The 17520-nt window shown below is 47.9% G+C and overlaps 1 protein-coding gene across 1 annotated transcript in view; it reads right to left on the bottom strand.

Moving 5' to 3' along the window:
• FBN3 (fibrillin 3) overlaps nucleotides 1-1382 on the bottom strand; it is a gene marked incomplete at its 5' end in the record, with an annotated part of 119392 nt that extends 118010 nt beyond the window's left edge. The window contains 3 exon segments of the mRNA XM_032711677.1: nucleotides 1124-1262; nucleotides 1264-1326; nucleotides 1329-1382. Of these exon segments, the coding sequence (XP_032567568.1) occupies nucleotides 1124-1262; nucleotides 1264-1326; nucleotides 1329-1382 (256 nt within the window).
• Between the last annotated feature and the right edge of the window lie 16138 nt (nucleotides 1383-17520).

Genomic DNA, 17520 nt, shown 5'->3' with positions numbered 1-17520 from the left:
AATCAGCCCAGACAAGACAGAAAATGTGTCTGAACCATTCAAAAAAAAAAAAAAAATTATTGGAAAAAAAAAAAAAAGGGGCTTTAAAAAAATTAAAAAAAAAAATTATTCGAAAATAATTAAAACCTCATTTCCCTCCCCTGCTTTTTTCCCAGCTGGGAATGTGTCAGCTCGAGAGGGCAGGGATTTTTTTTTTTTTTTTTTTTTTTTTTTTTCTGCAGGCTCTAATATTTCAGTGAATGAGAAGTGGGAGAGTGGGAAGGGGGGGAAAAGGCAGGGCTGGGAGACAAAGAAACTGCCCTTCCTGCAGAGCCCTGAGAGCTCTGACTTCGCCTGGCCGGGGTCCGGTTATCCCGGCGAGACAAAAGGGAGAGTGTTCCCTCTCCCAGAGGTGCGGGACAGATGCGGGAAGAGGGATAAAAAAAAAAAAAAAACCAAAAAAAACCACACACACACAAAAAAAAAAAAAAACCACAACACGAAAACCCCAAACAAACAACAAAAAAAGGAGTGGTAAAAAGCATAAATATAAAGTTTTGCCCCCGCAGAAATTTCAAGCGAAGAAAAATCCAGCTGCTGCTTTTCCATTTCCTCTCCCGGAGAACTGAGAATCCTGGAGAAACGATCGATCCCCGAACCCTGAGAGCGCTCGCCCAAGTCTTACTGAGAGAGCCCGGAAAAGTCGTTTACACCCGGCGAGAGAGTTAAAAATTTAAATAACAACGACAGCGACAAAAAGAAGAAGAGGAAAAAAAAAAAAAAAAAAAAGGCTCCGGAGTTTTTTTTTTTCAGCGCTGAGAAATCCCAGCGAGCCCCCCACTTGTAAGAAACACCCTGAGAGAGCAGTGAGAGAATCAACCACTAAATCAGAATTTTAACCCGGGTGTTGGGAAGGGAGCAGGAAACGTTTCCCGAGGCAAAAGGCTTGGAGTGTGCAAATTAAATCGATTAAAAAAAAAACAAAAACAAAAAACAACCAACAAACCAAAAAAACCTGTGCGAAAACCCCAATGAAACAGAGAAAAAAAAAAAAAAGAGAAAGAGAAAAGAAACCGGCTCTGGCAGCTCTGGCTTTTTTTTTTTTTTTTTTTTTTTAAGTCTGAAAGTGGGTTTTTTTAAATACCTTTTTTACGTCCTGGAAGTGGTGATGTGCCCAGAGCTCCTTTGTTTAAAGTGGGAGATCTGAGGGGCAGAAAAGAAGGGACCCAAAAAACCCTCACTCTCGAAGGGGAAGAGAAGAAAAGGTGCAGCCTCATCCAAATTGGCCGAGGGGGAGGGCCTTGAGCCGGGGAAAGGGGTGCAGGAGGAGTGGGAGTAGCGGGGAGGAACAACCCAACCGCATTCTTGAGCCAAAAGTTTTTAACTTCAAGGAGGGGCTGGGGGAGAGAGAGAGAGAGAGAGAGAGAGAGAGAGAGAGAGAGAGAGAGAGAGAGGGAGAGGTTGGGTTTAGCAAAGCCTGAATGCAGACGGGATTATCACCTCCCCACTCCCGGGGCGGTTCGTTAGGGAAGGTGTTTTTTGTTTTTTTTTTTTTTTTGGTCCAGCTTGTCCCAAATTTTAAGGCTGGAGCAGAGGGAAGGAATTAGTGGCAGTGGGTTCACATCAAAAGAGTTGGGGAGTGGGTGGGGGGGGGGGGGATAATTCGGGTTTAATTTGGGATTTAGCCCCCTAATTTCAGGGAGGTTGGATAATTCGGGTTTAATTTGGGATTTAGCCCCCTAATTTCAGGGAGGTTGGATAATTCGGGTTTAATTTGGGATTTAGCCCCCTAATTTCAGGGAGGTTGGATAATTCGGGTTTAATTTGGGATTTAGCCCCCTAATTTCAGGGAGGTTGGATAATTCGGGTTTAATTTGGGATTTAGCCCCCTAATTTCGGGGGAGGTTGGAAAGCGAGGGGGTGTCACAGCAAATAAATAAATAAATAAATAAATGAATGAATAAATAAATACATAAATAAATAAATAAATGCATAAATAAACAAATGCATAAATAAACAAATGCATAAATAAACAAATGCATAAATAAACAAATACATAAATAAACAAATACATAAATAAACACATAAATAAACACATAAATAAACACATAAATAAACACATAAATAAACACATAAATAAACACATAAATAAACACATAAATAAATGCACAAATAAATGCATAAATAAATACATAAATATCAAGTAAAAAGCACTTTTCTTTCTGATTGTTTTCTGGGATTTGGGTGTAACTCAGGTGAAATTAAGGAAAGGTGGGTACTTGGATGGGTGAGCCAGGCCAGGAACTTCAGGGTCAAAAGTTATCTTGGCTCCAGAGGAGGAAAATCTTGGAGGTTAAAAAGTGGGTTTTTTCGAAATAAATATATTTTAAAAAATAAAATGTGAAATAAAAGCATAATGGTGATATGAAGGCTTTCTTCTGAGGCAGGGCTTTTGTCAGATGGGAGTTTAATTCCGCTCTTTTTCTCTCCCCCAAAAAAACTCCAAAACTAAAAAACCTAAAACAAAAAAACCCTAAACCCGAAAAAAAACCCTAAACCCGAAAAAAAACCCTAAACCCGAAAAAAAACCCTAAACCCGAAAAAACCCCCTAAACCCGAAAAAACCCCCTAAACCCGAAAAAACCCCCTAAAACCAAAAAAAACCCCTAAAACCCGAAAAAAAACCCTAAACCCGAAAAAAAACCCTAAACCCGAAAAAAACTAAAACAAAAAAAAATCTAAACCCGAAAAAAGCCTAAAACTGAAATAAACCCAAAAAACAGCCAAAAAAAACTAAAAGAAAAAAAACTAAAACAAAAAAACCCCTAAAACCGAAAAAAAACCCTAAAACCAAAAAACCCAAAACCAAAAAAAAAAAACCTAAACCCGAAAAAAAACCCAAAACCAAAAAACCCTAAAACAAAAAAAAAAAACCCTAAAACCAAAAAACCCACATAAACCCAAAAAAACCCCTAAAACCGGAAAAAAAACTAAACCAAAAAAAACACCTAAAACCAAAAACCCCTAAAACCAAAAAACCCCTAAAACCAAAAAACCCCTAAAACCAAAAAAACCCTAAAACCAAAAAAACCCTAAAACCAAAAAACCCCTAAAACCAAAAAAACCCTAAAACCAAAAAAACCCTAAAACAAACAAACAAAAAAAAACACTAAAACCAAAAAAACCACCCTAAAACAAAAAAAAACCCTAAAAGCAAAAAAACCCTAAAACCAAAAAAACCCTAAACCAAAAAAAACCCTAAAAGCAAAAAAAACCCTAAAAGCAAAAAAAACCCTAAAAGCAAAAAAAACCCTAAAAGCAAAAAAAACCCTAAACCAAAAAAAAACCCTAAACCAAAAAAAACCCTAAACCAAAAAAAACCCTAAACCAAAAAAAACCCTAAAAGCAAAAAAAACCCTAAAAGCAAAAAAAACCCTAAAACAAAAAAACCCCTAAAACAAAAAAAACCCTAAAACAAAAAAAACCCTAAACCAAAAAAAACCCTAAAACAAAAAAAACCCTAAACCAAAAAAAACCCTAAAAGCAAAAAAAACCCTAAACCAAAAAAAAACCCTAAACCAAAAAAAACCCTAAACCAAAAAAAACCCTAAAAGCAAAAAAAACCCTAAAAGCAAAAAAAACCCTAAACCAAAAAAAACCCTAAACCAAAAAAAACCCTAAACCAAAAAAAACCCTAAACCAAAAAAAACCCTAAAACAAAAAAAACCCTAAAACAAAAACCAACTGAAAACAAACAAAAGAACTAAAAAAAAAAAACAAAAAAAACCAAAAAAAAAACCACAAAAAAACCCAAAACAAAACAAAAAAAAACCCCAAACCCAAAAATACTTCTTTCTGCTTCTTGCTTTAGGAGTGATGGCCTTTTTTTCAATAATATATATAATAAAATGCACATGGCCCTCCTCTTCCTCCTCCTCCTCCTCCTCCCTGCTCCGTGCCCCCAGCTTTTCCCGGAAGGTGCCGGAATTCTCCCTGGAAAAGCCCCAACTCCAGCTGCTTTTCCAGGTCCCAGGGGTTGAGGGGAGCTCCAGCACCAAATGGGGGATGGAGCAGGAGGTTTCCTGGAGCTCAGGCCCTTCTTGGAGGCTTCACAGCCTCAAATTCCCAATTCCCAGAGGGGCAGGAATTCCAGGGAAACTGCCATCCCTTCTCCTGGCGTCTTTGAACCGTCCTGGCCGCTTCCTTTGTTCTCCTGGCTCTTCCTAATCAACCCCCCCACCGCTTTTAGAGGAGCCAGGAGGATGCTCGGCCTAATTAAGCGCGGCCTAATTAAGAGCAAACCGGGCGCCGGCAGGGAAAAGGCCGAGCTGCTTTTCCCGGGAATGGGAGAGCCTCGCATGGAATGTGGCTCTGTCAACACCCAGGGAGATACAGACCCCACTTCTGGGTTTAACCAAACCCGGCTTGGGAATTCCAGAATTCCTGGGGCAAAAATAGCCACCCAAAAAATCGCATTTTTCCGCTCCCCAGCTCAAAGCTCGGGGGGCAAAAGATTAACTCTCCAGTCCAGCTTAATTTAAATTTTCTTGTGTTGGGATCATCCCGTTGTTTACGTGGTTGAAGGTGTCCTGAGTCCTAAAAAAAACACACACACAGGGGTTTTGTTGTGTCTGCAGGAGCTCCCAGAAATCTGGCTGCGATTTTTGACCACCAAATAGTTAAAAAAAACCAAACAAACCAAACTTTCAAGTGTCCAAATATTAGAGAGTTATAAAACCCCTGGAGAGGGAAGGGACCTTGCCCCAAGGATCAAAACCTAATAGTAAAAAACACCCCAAAAACACACAAAAAATCAAAAAAAACACTCAAAAAAACCCCCCAAAAAACCCCAAAAAAACCACCCAAAAAAAATCCAAAAAAACCCTCCAAACTTTCAAGTGTCCAAATATTAGAGAATTATAAAACCTCTGGAGAGGGAAGGGACCTTGCCCCAAGGATCAAAACCTAATAGTAAAAAACACCCAAAAAACACACAAAAAATCCAAAAAAACACTCAAAAAACCCCCCAAAAAAACCCCAAAAAAACCACCCCAAAAAAATCCAAAAAAACCCTCCAAACTTTCAAGTGTCCAAATATTAGAGAATTATAAAACCCCTGGAGAGGGAAGGGACCTCCCCCCCAAGGATCAAAACCTAATAGTAAAAAAAACCCAAAAAACACCAAAAAAAAAAAAAAAAAAAACCACTCAACCCCCCCCCCCCAAAAAAAAAACCAAAAAACCACCCCAAAAAAATCCAAAAAAACCCTTCAAACTTTCAAGTGTCCAAATATTAGAGAATTATAAAACCTCTGGAGAGGGAAGGGATATCCACCCCCCAAGGATCAAAACCTAATAGGAAAAAACACCCAAAAAACACCCAAAAAATAAAAAAAAAAAACCACACTCAAAAAAAACCCCAAAAAACCACCCAAAAAAACCCCCAAAACCACTCAAAAAAACCCAAAAAACCCCCCTGAATTTTCAAGTGTCCAAATATTAGAGAATTATAAAACCTCTGGAGAGGGAAGGGTCCCCCCCTCCAAGGATCAAAACCTAATAGTAAAAAACACCCCAAAACCACCAAAAAAACCCCAAAAAAATCCAAAAAACCACCCAAAACACACTCAAAAAACACCCCAAAAAACACCCAAAAAAAAATCCCCAAACTTTCAAGTGTCCAAATATTAGAGAATTATAAAACCTCTGGAGAGGGAAGGGACCTCCCTCTCAAGGATCAAAACCTGATAGTAAATCAATCAATAAATCAATAACAAATAGATATAAAGCCATAAATTGAGAGTTTCCTTGTTTCTTCTCCGGGTGCTGAATCAACCACAGCTCTGGGCTTTTGGGAGGGGTTTTATTTGGGCTGCTGAAGGTTGTTCTTTGTGTGCAGAACAGATTTTATCCCCTGTCTCACCTCTGCCACCATCCTGCTCACCCCATTCCCCCGTTAATTAGCACGGAAGCGATCCCAGACCACAATTAATTAACATTTCCTGGGTGCCTTTACCCTCCTCTCTCCAGCTCCAGCCCTACAAACCACTGGCACCTGAGGGGGAAATCCACCCTTTTATTTTTTTTATATTTTCCCCTGCATTCCACTTTGGAGGGTCAGGAAGCATTTTAATCCCTCCAGCACATGGAAAACTCTCTGAACACGGAATTTTCAGCTCCCTCCCTGATGTTCCAGAGCTTTCCAGGGCACAGCAAACCCCCAAATCTCTGTCCCCAAGGGCCACATCCAGGGGGTTTTTGGGCAATTCCAGGGATGGTGATTTCACCAGGGAAGGTGCCTGACCACACTTTCCATGAAGGAATATTCCATAATATCCAACCTGAACCTCTCCTGGTGCAACTTGAGGTGGTTTCCTCTCCTCCTGCCCCTTGGGAGCAGAGGAACCCAGGAGAGCTGGAGAGGGACTTGGGACAAGGGCTGGAGGGACAGGATAAGGGGGAATGGCTTCAAATTGGAATTTAGGTGGGATATTGGGAAGGAATTGATCCCTGGGAGAGTTGGGAGAGGCTGGGATGGAATTCCCAGAAAAGCTGTGGCTGTCCCATCCCTGGAAGTGTCCCAGGCCAGGTTGGAGCAACCTGGGATAGTGGGAATTGTCCCTGCCCATGGGATGAGCTTTAAGGTCCCTTCCAACCCAAACCAGTCTGGGATTCTTTGATCTGGGAATTTGGGGGGGGGGGGTGAGTTCTGATCCTGGCAAATCCTTCCCTCTATTCCCGGACAAAAGTGTGGGAGATGCTTCCTCCAGTCCCCTCAGGGAGTGTCAGGAACACCCAGCAAAGCTGCCTGAGAGCAGCTTGAATTTTTCCATTTCTGGCTTTATTGAGTGTCATCTCTGAAGTGCCTTTGCTAAAATTAGGGGCACTAATTTTAACTAATTTTAACACACAAATTGCCTCTCGCAGGGATGACACAACTGCTGTCAGGGCAACAACAGTTCTGGGTTGTGATGTCACTGAGGGGGAAAAAAAGGGGGGAAAAAGGGAAAAAAAGGGGGAAAAAGAGGGATAAAAAAGGGGGGGGAGAAGGGGGGGGAAGGGAAAAAAGGAGAGGAAAAAAAAGGAAAAAAGGAGGGGAAATGGGGGGAAAAGGGGAGAAAAAGGAGAAAAAAAGGGGGGGGAGGAAAAAAAGGAGAGGAAAAAAAAGGAAAAAAGGAAAAAAAAGGAGGGAAAAAAGGAGGGGAAAAGGGGGAAAAAGGAGAAAAAGGGGGGGAAGAAAAAAAGGAGAAAAAAAGGGGAAAAAAGGAAAAAAAGGAGGAAAAAAAGGAGGGGAAAAGGGGGGAAAAAGGAGAAAAAAAGGGGGGGGGGGAAAGGAGAAAAAAAGGGGGGGGAAGAAAAAAAGGAGAAAAAAAGGGGGAAAAAAGGGGAAAAAAAGGATAAAAAAAAGGAGGGGAAAAGGGGGAAAAAAGGGGAAAAAGGAGAAAAAAAGGGGGGGAAAGAAAAAAAAAAGAAGAAAAAAAGGGGGGGGGGAAGGGGGGGAAAAAAAAGCAAGATTGGGCTCTGGTGTGGAGATTCCTGCTGAGAACTGAGGTCAGGGAATGTGGCATTCCCACTGCTGCTCCCAGCTCCCTGCCAGGCTGTGTCCTGGCAGATCCACAGCTGCTCCCTCTGCCTTTGGAAGTCAGGAATGAAGGGGTTTGATTGGAAGGGAACGGTGTGGGAGGAGGACGTGGCTGAGGGACCAGGGGATGCTGAGCTGGATCCCCAGGACCGGATCATGGGATGGGGAGGGATCCTGTGCCAAGGTCTCTGCTCCTCCTGGGTGGGGAGCCAAAGGTGCTCTGTCCTGGATGGAGCTGTGAGCCCTGGACTCCTCCTGGAGGACCCAGAGAATCTTGGAACGGGTTGGGAGGGACCTCAAAGACCACCCAGTTCCAACCCCCTGCCTTGGGCAGGGACCCTCCCACTGCTCCAGGTTGCTCAGGTGGTTGTTTCTTGGGGCCAGGACCACCTGAGACCATCCCTCCCTCCTCCAGGAGGTGCAGGATGTGTCCAGAGCCCCGTCCTGACTCTGGAGCCAAAATCCTTTTGCTGCTGTTGCTGTCAGTGAGATCTGTGAGATGAAGGCAGAGCCCAAGACACACAATTCCCACCCTTCTCCAGGTCTGCTGAGGGACAACCACCTCTCCCTGTGCCCTCATTTGCTGGGGGCACAATGGGGTGAAGATCTGTGACCTGGAATATCAGGAGCAATCACTGGGATATCAGGAGCAGACACATCCACCTGCCCATTCCACCTCCTTGGTTCCTGTCCCCCGGGCAGTGGAAGCTGCTGGATCCACGTGGATGTGGATCCTGGGTTAATGGTTGGACTCAGTGACCTGGGAGGGCTTTTCCAACCTAAACAATTCCCTGCTTCTGTGATTCCCCTGAAGGGGGGGGCACGATGCCATCCTTCCCTCGGGAGGTGCCTCCGCCCTGGAGTCCAAACCAGATGCAGGGAATTTCCAGGAACTTCTCATCAAATTTCATGAAGGGATCAAAAATTATCTCCATCAGCACCACATGAGGCATCTAAAGACAGTCAGGAACAAACTCAGACCAAGATTTCCTCGGGGAAATTGTTCCACAGCATTAACTCCTTCACTTGCTGCCCAGTTTTGCACCCAAGGGGCAGGTTTTGAACCCCAAACCAGGCTGGGGTTCAGGCTGGTTCAGGCTGGTTGATCCCCTTTTCTGACATCCCAAATATCAGCCCAGACCATTCTCCTGCCTCACCTTTGGCTGAGCCAAAAGAACGTTTGTTTGCCTAAAACATGCACTAAAAAAAAAAAAAAAAAGCCCTTTGTGGACGCCCAAAACTGGAGGATTCGTGACAAGAACTCTCTGAACGTGCAGCCAGGGAAGAGAAAGGAAGAGCCAGGGAATAGGTGATCCCTGAGGTCTGGAAAAGCTGGATCAGGTGTGCTTGTGGCACTGCTGCCCACAGCTAATGCCAGAGCAGTGGAGCCTGGGAGGGGAAGGGTTAAATGATGCTCCAGTCCTTTGGCTTTGCCGTGAAAACTCTGATGATCTCCCTCCTTAATTATCACCCTCCTTAATCACTGTGGGCAGTGGATGGGAGCAGCACAAGGGGGAGGTCAGTGCCAGCCCTGAAAAAGGATGGAAATTATCCCATCTCCTGAGCAGCAGGGAAGAGCAGTGGCTTTCACCTCCTGCACATTCCCACTCCTGCACATCGTTCAGCTGCCCTTAAAATTCACCAAACCCACCCAAAAAATAAAACCCAAAACCATCCCAAGGGATCACCCCATGGTTGATACTTAAAATAGAATCCCAGGATGGGTTGGGTTGGAAGGGATCTTAAGGATCATCTTGTTCCATCCCTTCTTCCACGGGCAGGGACACCTTCCACTATCCCAGATTGCTCCAGGTTGGAGCCTTGGACACTTCCAGGGATGGGGCAGCCACAGCTTCTCTGGGCAACCTGTGCCAGGACCTCCCCATCCTCCCAGGGGGGGATTCTTGGCTCTACATCCAACATGGATTCACTTTGTGTCCATCCCAAGACTCTGGGTTCCAATCAGGGGCGTCCAGACAGGAGCAGGTCGGATCCAGACGGAGACCTGTGGAAGGGACAGGAAGATCTGGGTGACCTCAGGGCTGGGAAAAGGCACCAACAGAGCTGATTAAATCCCCATCACCTCCTGCAATTCCCAGGTCTGGAGTAACAGTCCCTAATTTCACACAGTCGTGTGAGGAATCACCTCCAGGGAGGGAACTGGGACGAGGAATCGGGATTGAGAGGCAGGACTGACCCCAAGGTGCCCACTCAGGCCTCACCACTCTCAGCCTCTCTGTGTGTAAGATTTCCAGCCCTCCAGCCTCTGACCACGGGGTTGCAACATTCCTTTTGTTTTCTAGGAATTCGACTCCACCAAGGAGGGGGAAACCACAGGGAAATTGTTTCAACGTGCGCTGCTCCGGATCGGGAGAGAGCGGGGCTGTGATGTCGAACACACACACACACACACGGGCCCGACAGCCAAGCTGGTTGAAAAAAAACCAAAAAACCACAACTTTTATTTCAACCTAAAGGAAAGGAACTCTTTTTTTTTTTTTCTCCCCAAGTTTGGCAGGCTGAGCCGAGCCCAGGCAAGGGCAGATCAAAGCCGGGCGAGTCCGCCGCGAAAAAATCGAGCGCCGGACGTTTATTAAGATTTTATTCATTAAAAAAAAAAAAACAACAAAAAAACCCAAAAGGTGGGATTTGCCCTGTGGAACTTTTGACACGGGAGCTGCCGCATTTAGAAGGGAAAATTGCCTCTTTCTCCTGCCCAGGAGAAAGGTGATCCCTCCATTTCCCCTGCAATTCCGACCAGGGACACCAACACCTTTCTTGTCGCCCTCAGGTGGGCTGGAGGCACTTCCAGCCCTTTCTCCCCCCCGAGGGGGAGGAGGTGGGAATGGGAATCTCCCACCACATCCCTCTGCTCCAGCCCCACGGAGCTCCCACCTTCTTGTCTTCTCCATTCAAAGTTCGCCCGTTTTCAAACCTTTTTTTGTTTTGTTTTGTTTTGTTTTTTTCAGGTTGTTTGTTTTTTTTTTCATTTGTGGCTCTTTTTCTCCCCTCCGTGAAATCTGCAGCACAGAAGTTTGACTTGGCAACGCTGCTGGAACAGATGGAGAACACTGGCCCAGCTCCCCCAGATCCCAGGAACTTCTGCTCGATGCCGTGTGCAGGATTTCCAGCCACTCACTGCTTGGATCAGCCAAGGCAGAGCCTAAAAAAAAAAAAAAAACAAACCAAAAAAATCCCAGTTTTCAGGTAGAGGAGCCGGAATTTTCTTTAGGATGTGAGCAATCCACAAGTGATCGTGTGAGTGTCCTTCCCCCAAAAGGTCCAAAGCCTGCAGATTCCAAGGGAGCTGATTTCAAGGATTATTTTAGGGAAAGCTTTAAAATCCTTCCCTTGGTGGAAGCACCAGTGTGGTGGATCTGCAGCTGGATTCTCATGGAGGCGAAGATGAGGCAGAACACGTTGCAAGAACATCCCACACACTCCTCAGCTGTGAAAAAGTCACAGGTTGGAGTCATTCCCTGTGGGAGAAAATCCTTCTTTTGTCTCCCAGTGCCAACAACTGAGGAAAAACCACGTCCCTGCTCCTGGAGGTTGTTCCCAATCCCAGCCCAGCTGGCACAAGGAGAGGGAAAAGGGATGAATCCACAGGGGCTGGAGAGCTTCAGGAGGAGGGGAGCAGAGGGCAACAAGAGCTCCCCCAGAAATAGGGAAGATTTCCCTGTGGGAAGCAAATCTTCTGGAGCGTGGTTGTTGGAAGTTCTGGGGTCACCAGGAGATGCTTTCAGCCAGAGATTTGTTGGGAAGTGAGGAGACTTAGGGACATGGGCTGGTGGTGGTAGAAGTTTGGACTCCATGATCTTGGAGGGCTTTTCCAACCTTAACTTCAAGTTTGGATATTCCCTAGGCTTTTTTTTATTTATTTTTTTTTTAGTTCCAGACCCAGAACAGGCAGATGGGAGCAGATGGGACGGATCCAAAGGTGCTGATGGCTCTGGCCAAAGTCCCTGGGAGGCTGCTCTCCATCATCCCTGAGAGCCCAACCTGTGTGAGCAGCAGTGCAGCCAGCAGGTCGTGGGCAGGGATTACTCCCCTTTTTTTGCAGCACTTTCAGGCCACACCTGGACGTTGTCTCCAACCTCTGCTTCCCCCTCCCAGCAGAAGGAAGACAGGGATGTGCCCACTGAGCTGGGCAGGGGTTGGGGAGCTGATGGAGGAGCAGAGGTTGTGGAGAAGGAGCCGTTCAGGGAGGAGCTGCTTCACATCTACAGCCACCAAACAGCAGGGCACAGGGAGATTCCAAAGGATATCCAGAGATTCCAAAGGAGATCCAGAGATCCCAAAGGAGATCCAGAGATTCCAAAGGAGATCCAGAGGTTTTGCTTTGCTTGCTGTGCAGAACCAGCTGGGAAAAGCAAATCCTCTCAGGTTTCCTCCTGCCTGGGCTTTCTTTCCTTCCCTTCCCGTCCCAGGCTTTGCCTCCACGGAAGGTGGAACACAAACCCTGCCAGACCACGCAGGCAAGGTTGGAGCTGGGACAGTACAGAGTGTGCTGGAAGGGGTTCCCCCCTCCCTGCAGCCCCAGTGCCACGGACAACAAACCCTCCTGAGCAGCAAATCCAGCCCTGGGTTCTCCCCGACGCTCCAAACCCTCGAGCGGAGCCCGACTCTGCCACCCACAAATGGTGTCACACCAGAGGAAGGGGTGGAATGAGCTCCATCCAAAATTAGCACAACAAAGGCTGTTCTCCTGCCCGGAAAATGTCGCTTCAGGGATAATATCCAGATCCTGGAATTCTCTTCCTGCCCCGGGACATCTAAACTGGAGCAGAACCATCCCCTGAGCACGACACAAGGGATGAGAAGACTTTTGCTCCAAACCTGGCTAACAGCAGGGAATGGCTTCCCACTGCCAGAGGGCAGGGTTGGATGGGATATTGGGAAGGAATCCTTCCCTGGGAGGGTGGGGAGGGGCTGGGATGGAATTCCCAGAGAAGCTGTGGCTGCCCCATCCCTGGAAGTATCCAAGGCCAGGCTGGAGAAGAAAAGGTTCCAAGGAGACCTTAAACCCCTTCCAGGGCCTGAAGGGGCTCCAGGAGAGCTGGAGAGGGATTGGGACAAGGGATGGAGGGACAGGACACAGGGAATGGCTTCAAATTGAAAGAGGGGAAATTTAGGTGGGATATTGGGATGGAATTCCTCCCTGTGAGGGTGGGAAGGCCCTGGCACAGGTTTTCCCAGAGAAGCTGTGGCTGCCCCATCCCTGGAAGTGTCCAAGGCCAGGTTGGAGCCACCTGGGATAGTGGGAGGTGTCCCAGCCCGTGGCAGGGGGTGGGACTGGAACTGGATGATCTTTAAGGTCCCTCCCAACCCAAACCACGCTATGCTTCCACAATTCCCATCATTCCACCCCATCAGTGCAGCCTCCTCACAGGAATCACTCCGTAGACGTCTCGGTGTCTTGAGCTCCTTGGCAGAAGATCTCCCCGAGCCCCTCAGGAGTTGCATCATCACTTGGTCATCCCACAAATATTATTAATATTTCGAGGGCTGAGGAAGGAGATTTTCCCTTTTTAAATCCTTTGGCTCATCAAGGGGCTCTGTCTGTCGGGGCCGTGTCACCCTCTGCTCCGAGTTCCTCCATCAACTGATGTCACCCTTTGGCCACAACACCCCCCCAGACTCTCCTTCCCAGAGAGAACAACCCAAGAGCCAGCAGAAAATCTGTTTCTTCTTAATAGATCTAAATTGGAGGGAACAGTGCAGCTCTTACTTCTCTGCCTTTCCCTGGGAGGTGCAAAAAAACACCCCCCCCCCCCCCCTTTCTTCTCCCCGCCCCGGGTGCCAGCTGTGAACTGACGGCGGGAGCGAATTTCCCTCGGTGCCAACACCTCCGTGAGTTATTCCCTGGAAAAAAAAAGCCGTTCCTGGCTGACGTCTGACACGGTGCAGGCAGTGGACAAGGGCCTCAGAGGGCTGGTGCAGCTGCTGGGGGAGCAGGAACCGTGCCAGGGAAGGTGCTGGTGGGAGCTGACGCCGGTGCCAGGAGGTTTCATTTTTGGGAAGTGTTCAAGGCACTCGCCAAGACGAGGAATTGAAAGGCTGAAGGAGCAGAATGGCAGTGAAATTTTGCTTCCTCGATGGCCCGTGCTGCTCCTGGACTGGCCTTTGGCAGGAGTGCCAGGACAAGGGGGGAATGGTTTCAAACTGCCAGAGGGATATTGGGAAGGAATTCCTCCCTGGGAGGGTGGTGGGGCCCTGGCATGGGTTGCCCAGAGAAGCTGTGGCTGCTCCAAGTGTCCAAGGATGGGGCTTGGAGCAACCTGGGATAGTGGAAGGTGTCCCTGCCCATGGCAGGGGGTTGGAACTGGATGATCCTTAAAGTCCCTTCCAACCCAAACCATTCTGGGATTCCCCGGATCTGTGACCTTCCATCTTCCATCAGAAGCACAGGGGGGAAAAAAAAAAAAGTAAAATCACTGCTAGGAATATTTACAGACCCCAGATTGGCCAAGTTTTCCACAGGAATAAGGACAGGGCCATGAAAGGCAGGGAGCTGAGGCCCAGAGGCCGTAAAACAGAGCTAAGACTGATCAAAGGCCTCAAGGAAGTCCCTGGTCACAGGGCTGGCAAGGCTGACGGACTCATTTTATCAAAGCAAAAGGAAGTCTGAGGGATAACTTGACTGCCAGGCATGGATATCACCGGGGGAAGGGGAAATGTGGGATAGAAAACGACCCTTCACCGTCGGGGAAAAAAAAAACCATCAGGAGCCGGACGCCAAATCCAGACGATTAAAAATGAGGAATAAGGAGAGGGAGTTTTAACAGCAACCTGGGGCAGTGGGAGTGTCCCTGCCCATGGAATGAGGTGGGCTTTGAGGTCACTTCCAACACAAACCAATTTGGGATTTGCCACTGCCACAAGACTCCGAGGAAGTCACGGATTGCCCTGAGCGAGTGTGGATGAAACGCAGCGGTCGGATGGATGGATGGGCTCAGGACCAGGAGAAATGGGTGAAGTGTGGTAATCCCTGACAGATATGAGGTCACTGGGGATGATCTCATGTCCCTTCTGGCCTCTGTGGAGCTCTGTCACCGTGTAAATGTCACCACACCTGCTCAGTGTGGGGAGGGGATGATTCCCAGTCCTTCCCTGGGCTGTTCACCCCCATCAAAACAACAATTATGGCACTGATGATTCCAGCTAAAAATACCAGATCACTCCCTTCCCCTGGGATTCCTCCTCTGAATTTGGGCATTGCTGCCCAAACCTGCCCTCCCAACCCTCTCTGTGTTTTTAATCCAAGTCTAAGACCAGGCTCAGCAAAGCTCCTGCTGCATCTTAAGGGCTGTTAAAGCCCAGAACTGCCCATTCTTTGGTTGGGCTGCTGCAGAGTCTCCACTGTCTTTCCAAGGGTCCATCCCCTCATCCGAGGAGCACCTGGAGGGTCTGGAGACCCCAAAGACCTGCTGGGTCCCACAGGAGGGCAGGGGGACGTGTTGAAGCCATGGACACACATGGCCAGTGGCTCTCTGAGCCCATTCCAGGCTCACAGGAGGACACAACTCCAGGGAATACCCTCCATCCAGCACTTGAATTCCCAATTCCTGCAACGAGCCACGGGACAATTTTTTTCCTCCTCTTTTATTTTTTTTGTTTCACTGTGGAGTTTTCTCTTCCCCCCTTTCCCTCCAGCCCGGTGTTCCCATGTTCCTGTGGCTGTTTTTTTTTTTTTTTAGGGATCCAATCCCAGCCACCCCTCGGGAAGTTTGTGCCTTTCCTGCCGCTCCGTGTGCGCAGGTTTCCTGGTCCTGCTCACAGGAGACATGAGTTCATCCAGGCTCCCTCTGTCTAATCACTAACAGACATGGAAAAAACCCCCTCACACACCCGAGGAGAACATAAACATCCATGTGATGTGCACAAGCTTATGGAGACGGGACTATGGGAAACACATGGTTCCATTTTAATAAAAAACTCTTACATTTCCAGGGCTTTTTTTTTTTTTTTCCCTTTTTTTTTTCTTTTTTTTTTTTCTTCCCCCTTTTTTATGGCTTGTTTTACCGAGCTGTGAATAGCAAGGGCCTGTTTTGTTGTTATTGTTGTGTTTTATGAGGACAACTCTGTGTCCACAGCCCCAGACATCACATATTTTGGTGGTGGGGGGAGATAAAGCTTCCCTTGGCTCCCACCCAGGTCTCTGTTAACTCCTTCTGGGATTGCTCAGGCTCTGACAGCCGGGGATGGGGTGGTCAAGAAGCCCCATGTGCTCTGAAATATTTTATCTAATCTCCCTTCTTAAACAATTTCAGCCCCTCACTCAGATTCTTCAAAGTCCTTTGTGCTTTTTTTGGGTTTTTTTTTTTGGGCTCATGAGCAGTTTCCTGAGGGATTTTGGGATGGGGGGGGGGAGAAGTTTGGCTGCCCAGCTGGGCCACGAGAAGGAGGATGTGGAGGATAATGACACATTTAGCTCATAAATCATGGAATCAAGGAATGGTTTGGGTTGGAAGGACCTTAAAGCTCATCCAGTCTCACCCCCTGGGACACCTCCCACTATCCCAGGTTGCTCCAACCTGGCCTTGGACACTTCCAGGGATGGGGCAGCCACAGAGGAGCAACCTGTGCCAGGGCCTCCCCACCCTCTCAGGGAGGAATTCCTTCCCAATATCCCATCTAAATCTTCCCTCTGTCAGTTTGAAGCCATTCCCCCTCATCCTGTCATTCCATGCCCTTTTCCAGGATCCCTCTCCAGCTCTCCTGGAGCCCCTTCAGGCACTGGAAGTTTGGTCACACCTTTACACCGTTCTGTCACCACATCCATGGAATCAGAGAATCCCGGGATGGTTTGGGTTGGAGGGACTGGAAAGATCATCTCATTCCAACCTCTGCCCTGGGCAGGGGCCGGGATGGGGAGTGGGAATGTGCCAGAGTCCAGGATGTTATCCCGCTCGGCTCATCCCAGCAGACCTGGATCACAAGGCTCAGGATGATCAAGCCTCTTCTTCTCCGGAGAAGAGGACACACCTTGTTTTCCCAGACAGCCCTTTCCAGGAGATTTTCCTTATCGGGACATGAACTCTGGATGACTTAAATGCACGGATTTGGTTTTTTTTGAGGGGAGGGGGAACTCAGCAAGCTGAAGTTCAGGATGGATATTTGGGTGCAAAGTCGGGGCACTGGCCTGTTCCTCTCCTCCTCCTCCTCCTCCTCCCATTCTGTGATTCCCAACCCAGCATCCCAGCTTTGTTCCCACTTCAAAAGCCCCTCCAAAGCCCATCCAGCCCTGGTCTACAGCAGAGTGTAAACAGGCAGACCCCCTTCCAGGCAGACCCCATTCCAGGCAGGGCCAGGAGGCGGATTTGTCCAGAAATCCCAGGAATCCTACCCAAGGGCCAGAAAAGAGGAAACCCCGGAAAAGCCACTTTCCCTGAAATGCTTCGTTAATGTTGTCACTTTTAACATCAAAATGGCCTCAAAATATCCACAGTCTGGGTCGAGCTCAGACCAAACCACGCAGACAAAGCCCCGAGGGGGTTCAGCTCCGTGGAGGAAGACGATGGGATGGAGGGACAGCAGCTTTCCAGAGGTAAAAAGGCCACCAGACGTGGCCAGCACAGCAGAGAGAGGCACATGCAGGGTGCAGAGAGCCTCACATGGGCCTGATTAGAGATTCCTGAGCATCCCTTCCTGCCCATTCCCTGTTCCTCAGCCGGGCTCCCGCCGCGTGCCGGGATTCCGGCTGCTTGGTGAAGTGAACGAACGTGGGCAGGAAGGAAGGAAGGAGGAAAAGCCGACCTCAAATCTAATCCCACCGCCCCAGGAGCACCTGGATCCGCCCTGCCAAGGGTTTGGAGGGGGGATCACGGGGTTCCTCCTTCCCAGCAAAGGCTGGACCCGCTTTTCAAGCCATTTATTTATGGATGGATTGCTCGGGGAAAGGAATCAAACGGGGCGAAAAGTCAATAAAAGGGCACGATTTTGATCCTTCCCAGTGGG

The sequence above is a fragment of the Chiroxiphia lanceolata genome, chromosome 27 (genome assembly GCF_009829145.1).
Source record: "Chiroxiphia lanceolata isolate bChiLan1 chromosome 27, bChiLan1.pri, whole genome shotgun sequence".
Classification (NCBI taxonomy): domain Eukaryota; kingdom Metazoa; phylum Chordata; class Aves; order Passeriformes; family Pipridae; genus Chiroxiphia; species Chiroxiphia lanceolata.
This window is presented reverse-complemented; position numbering and strand designations above follow the sequence as displayed.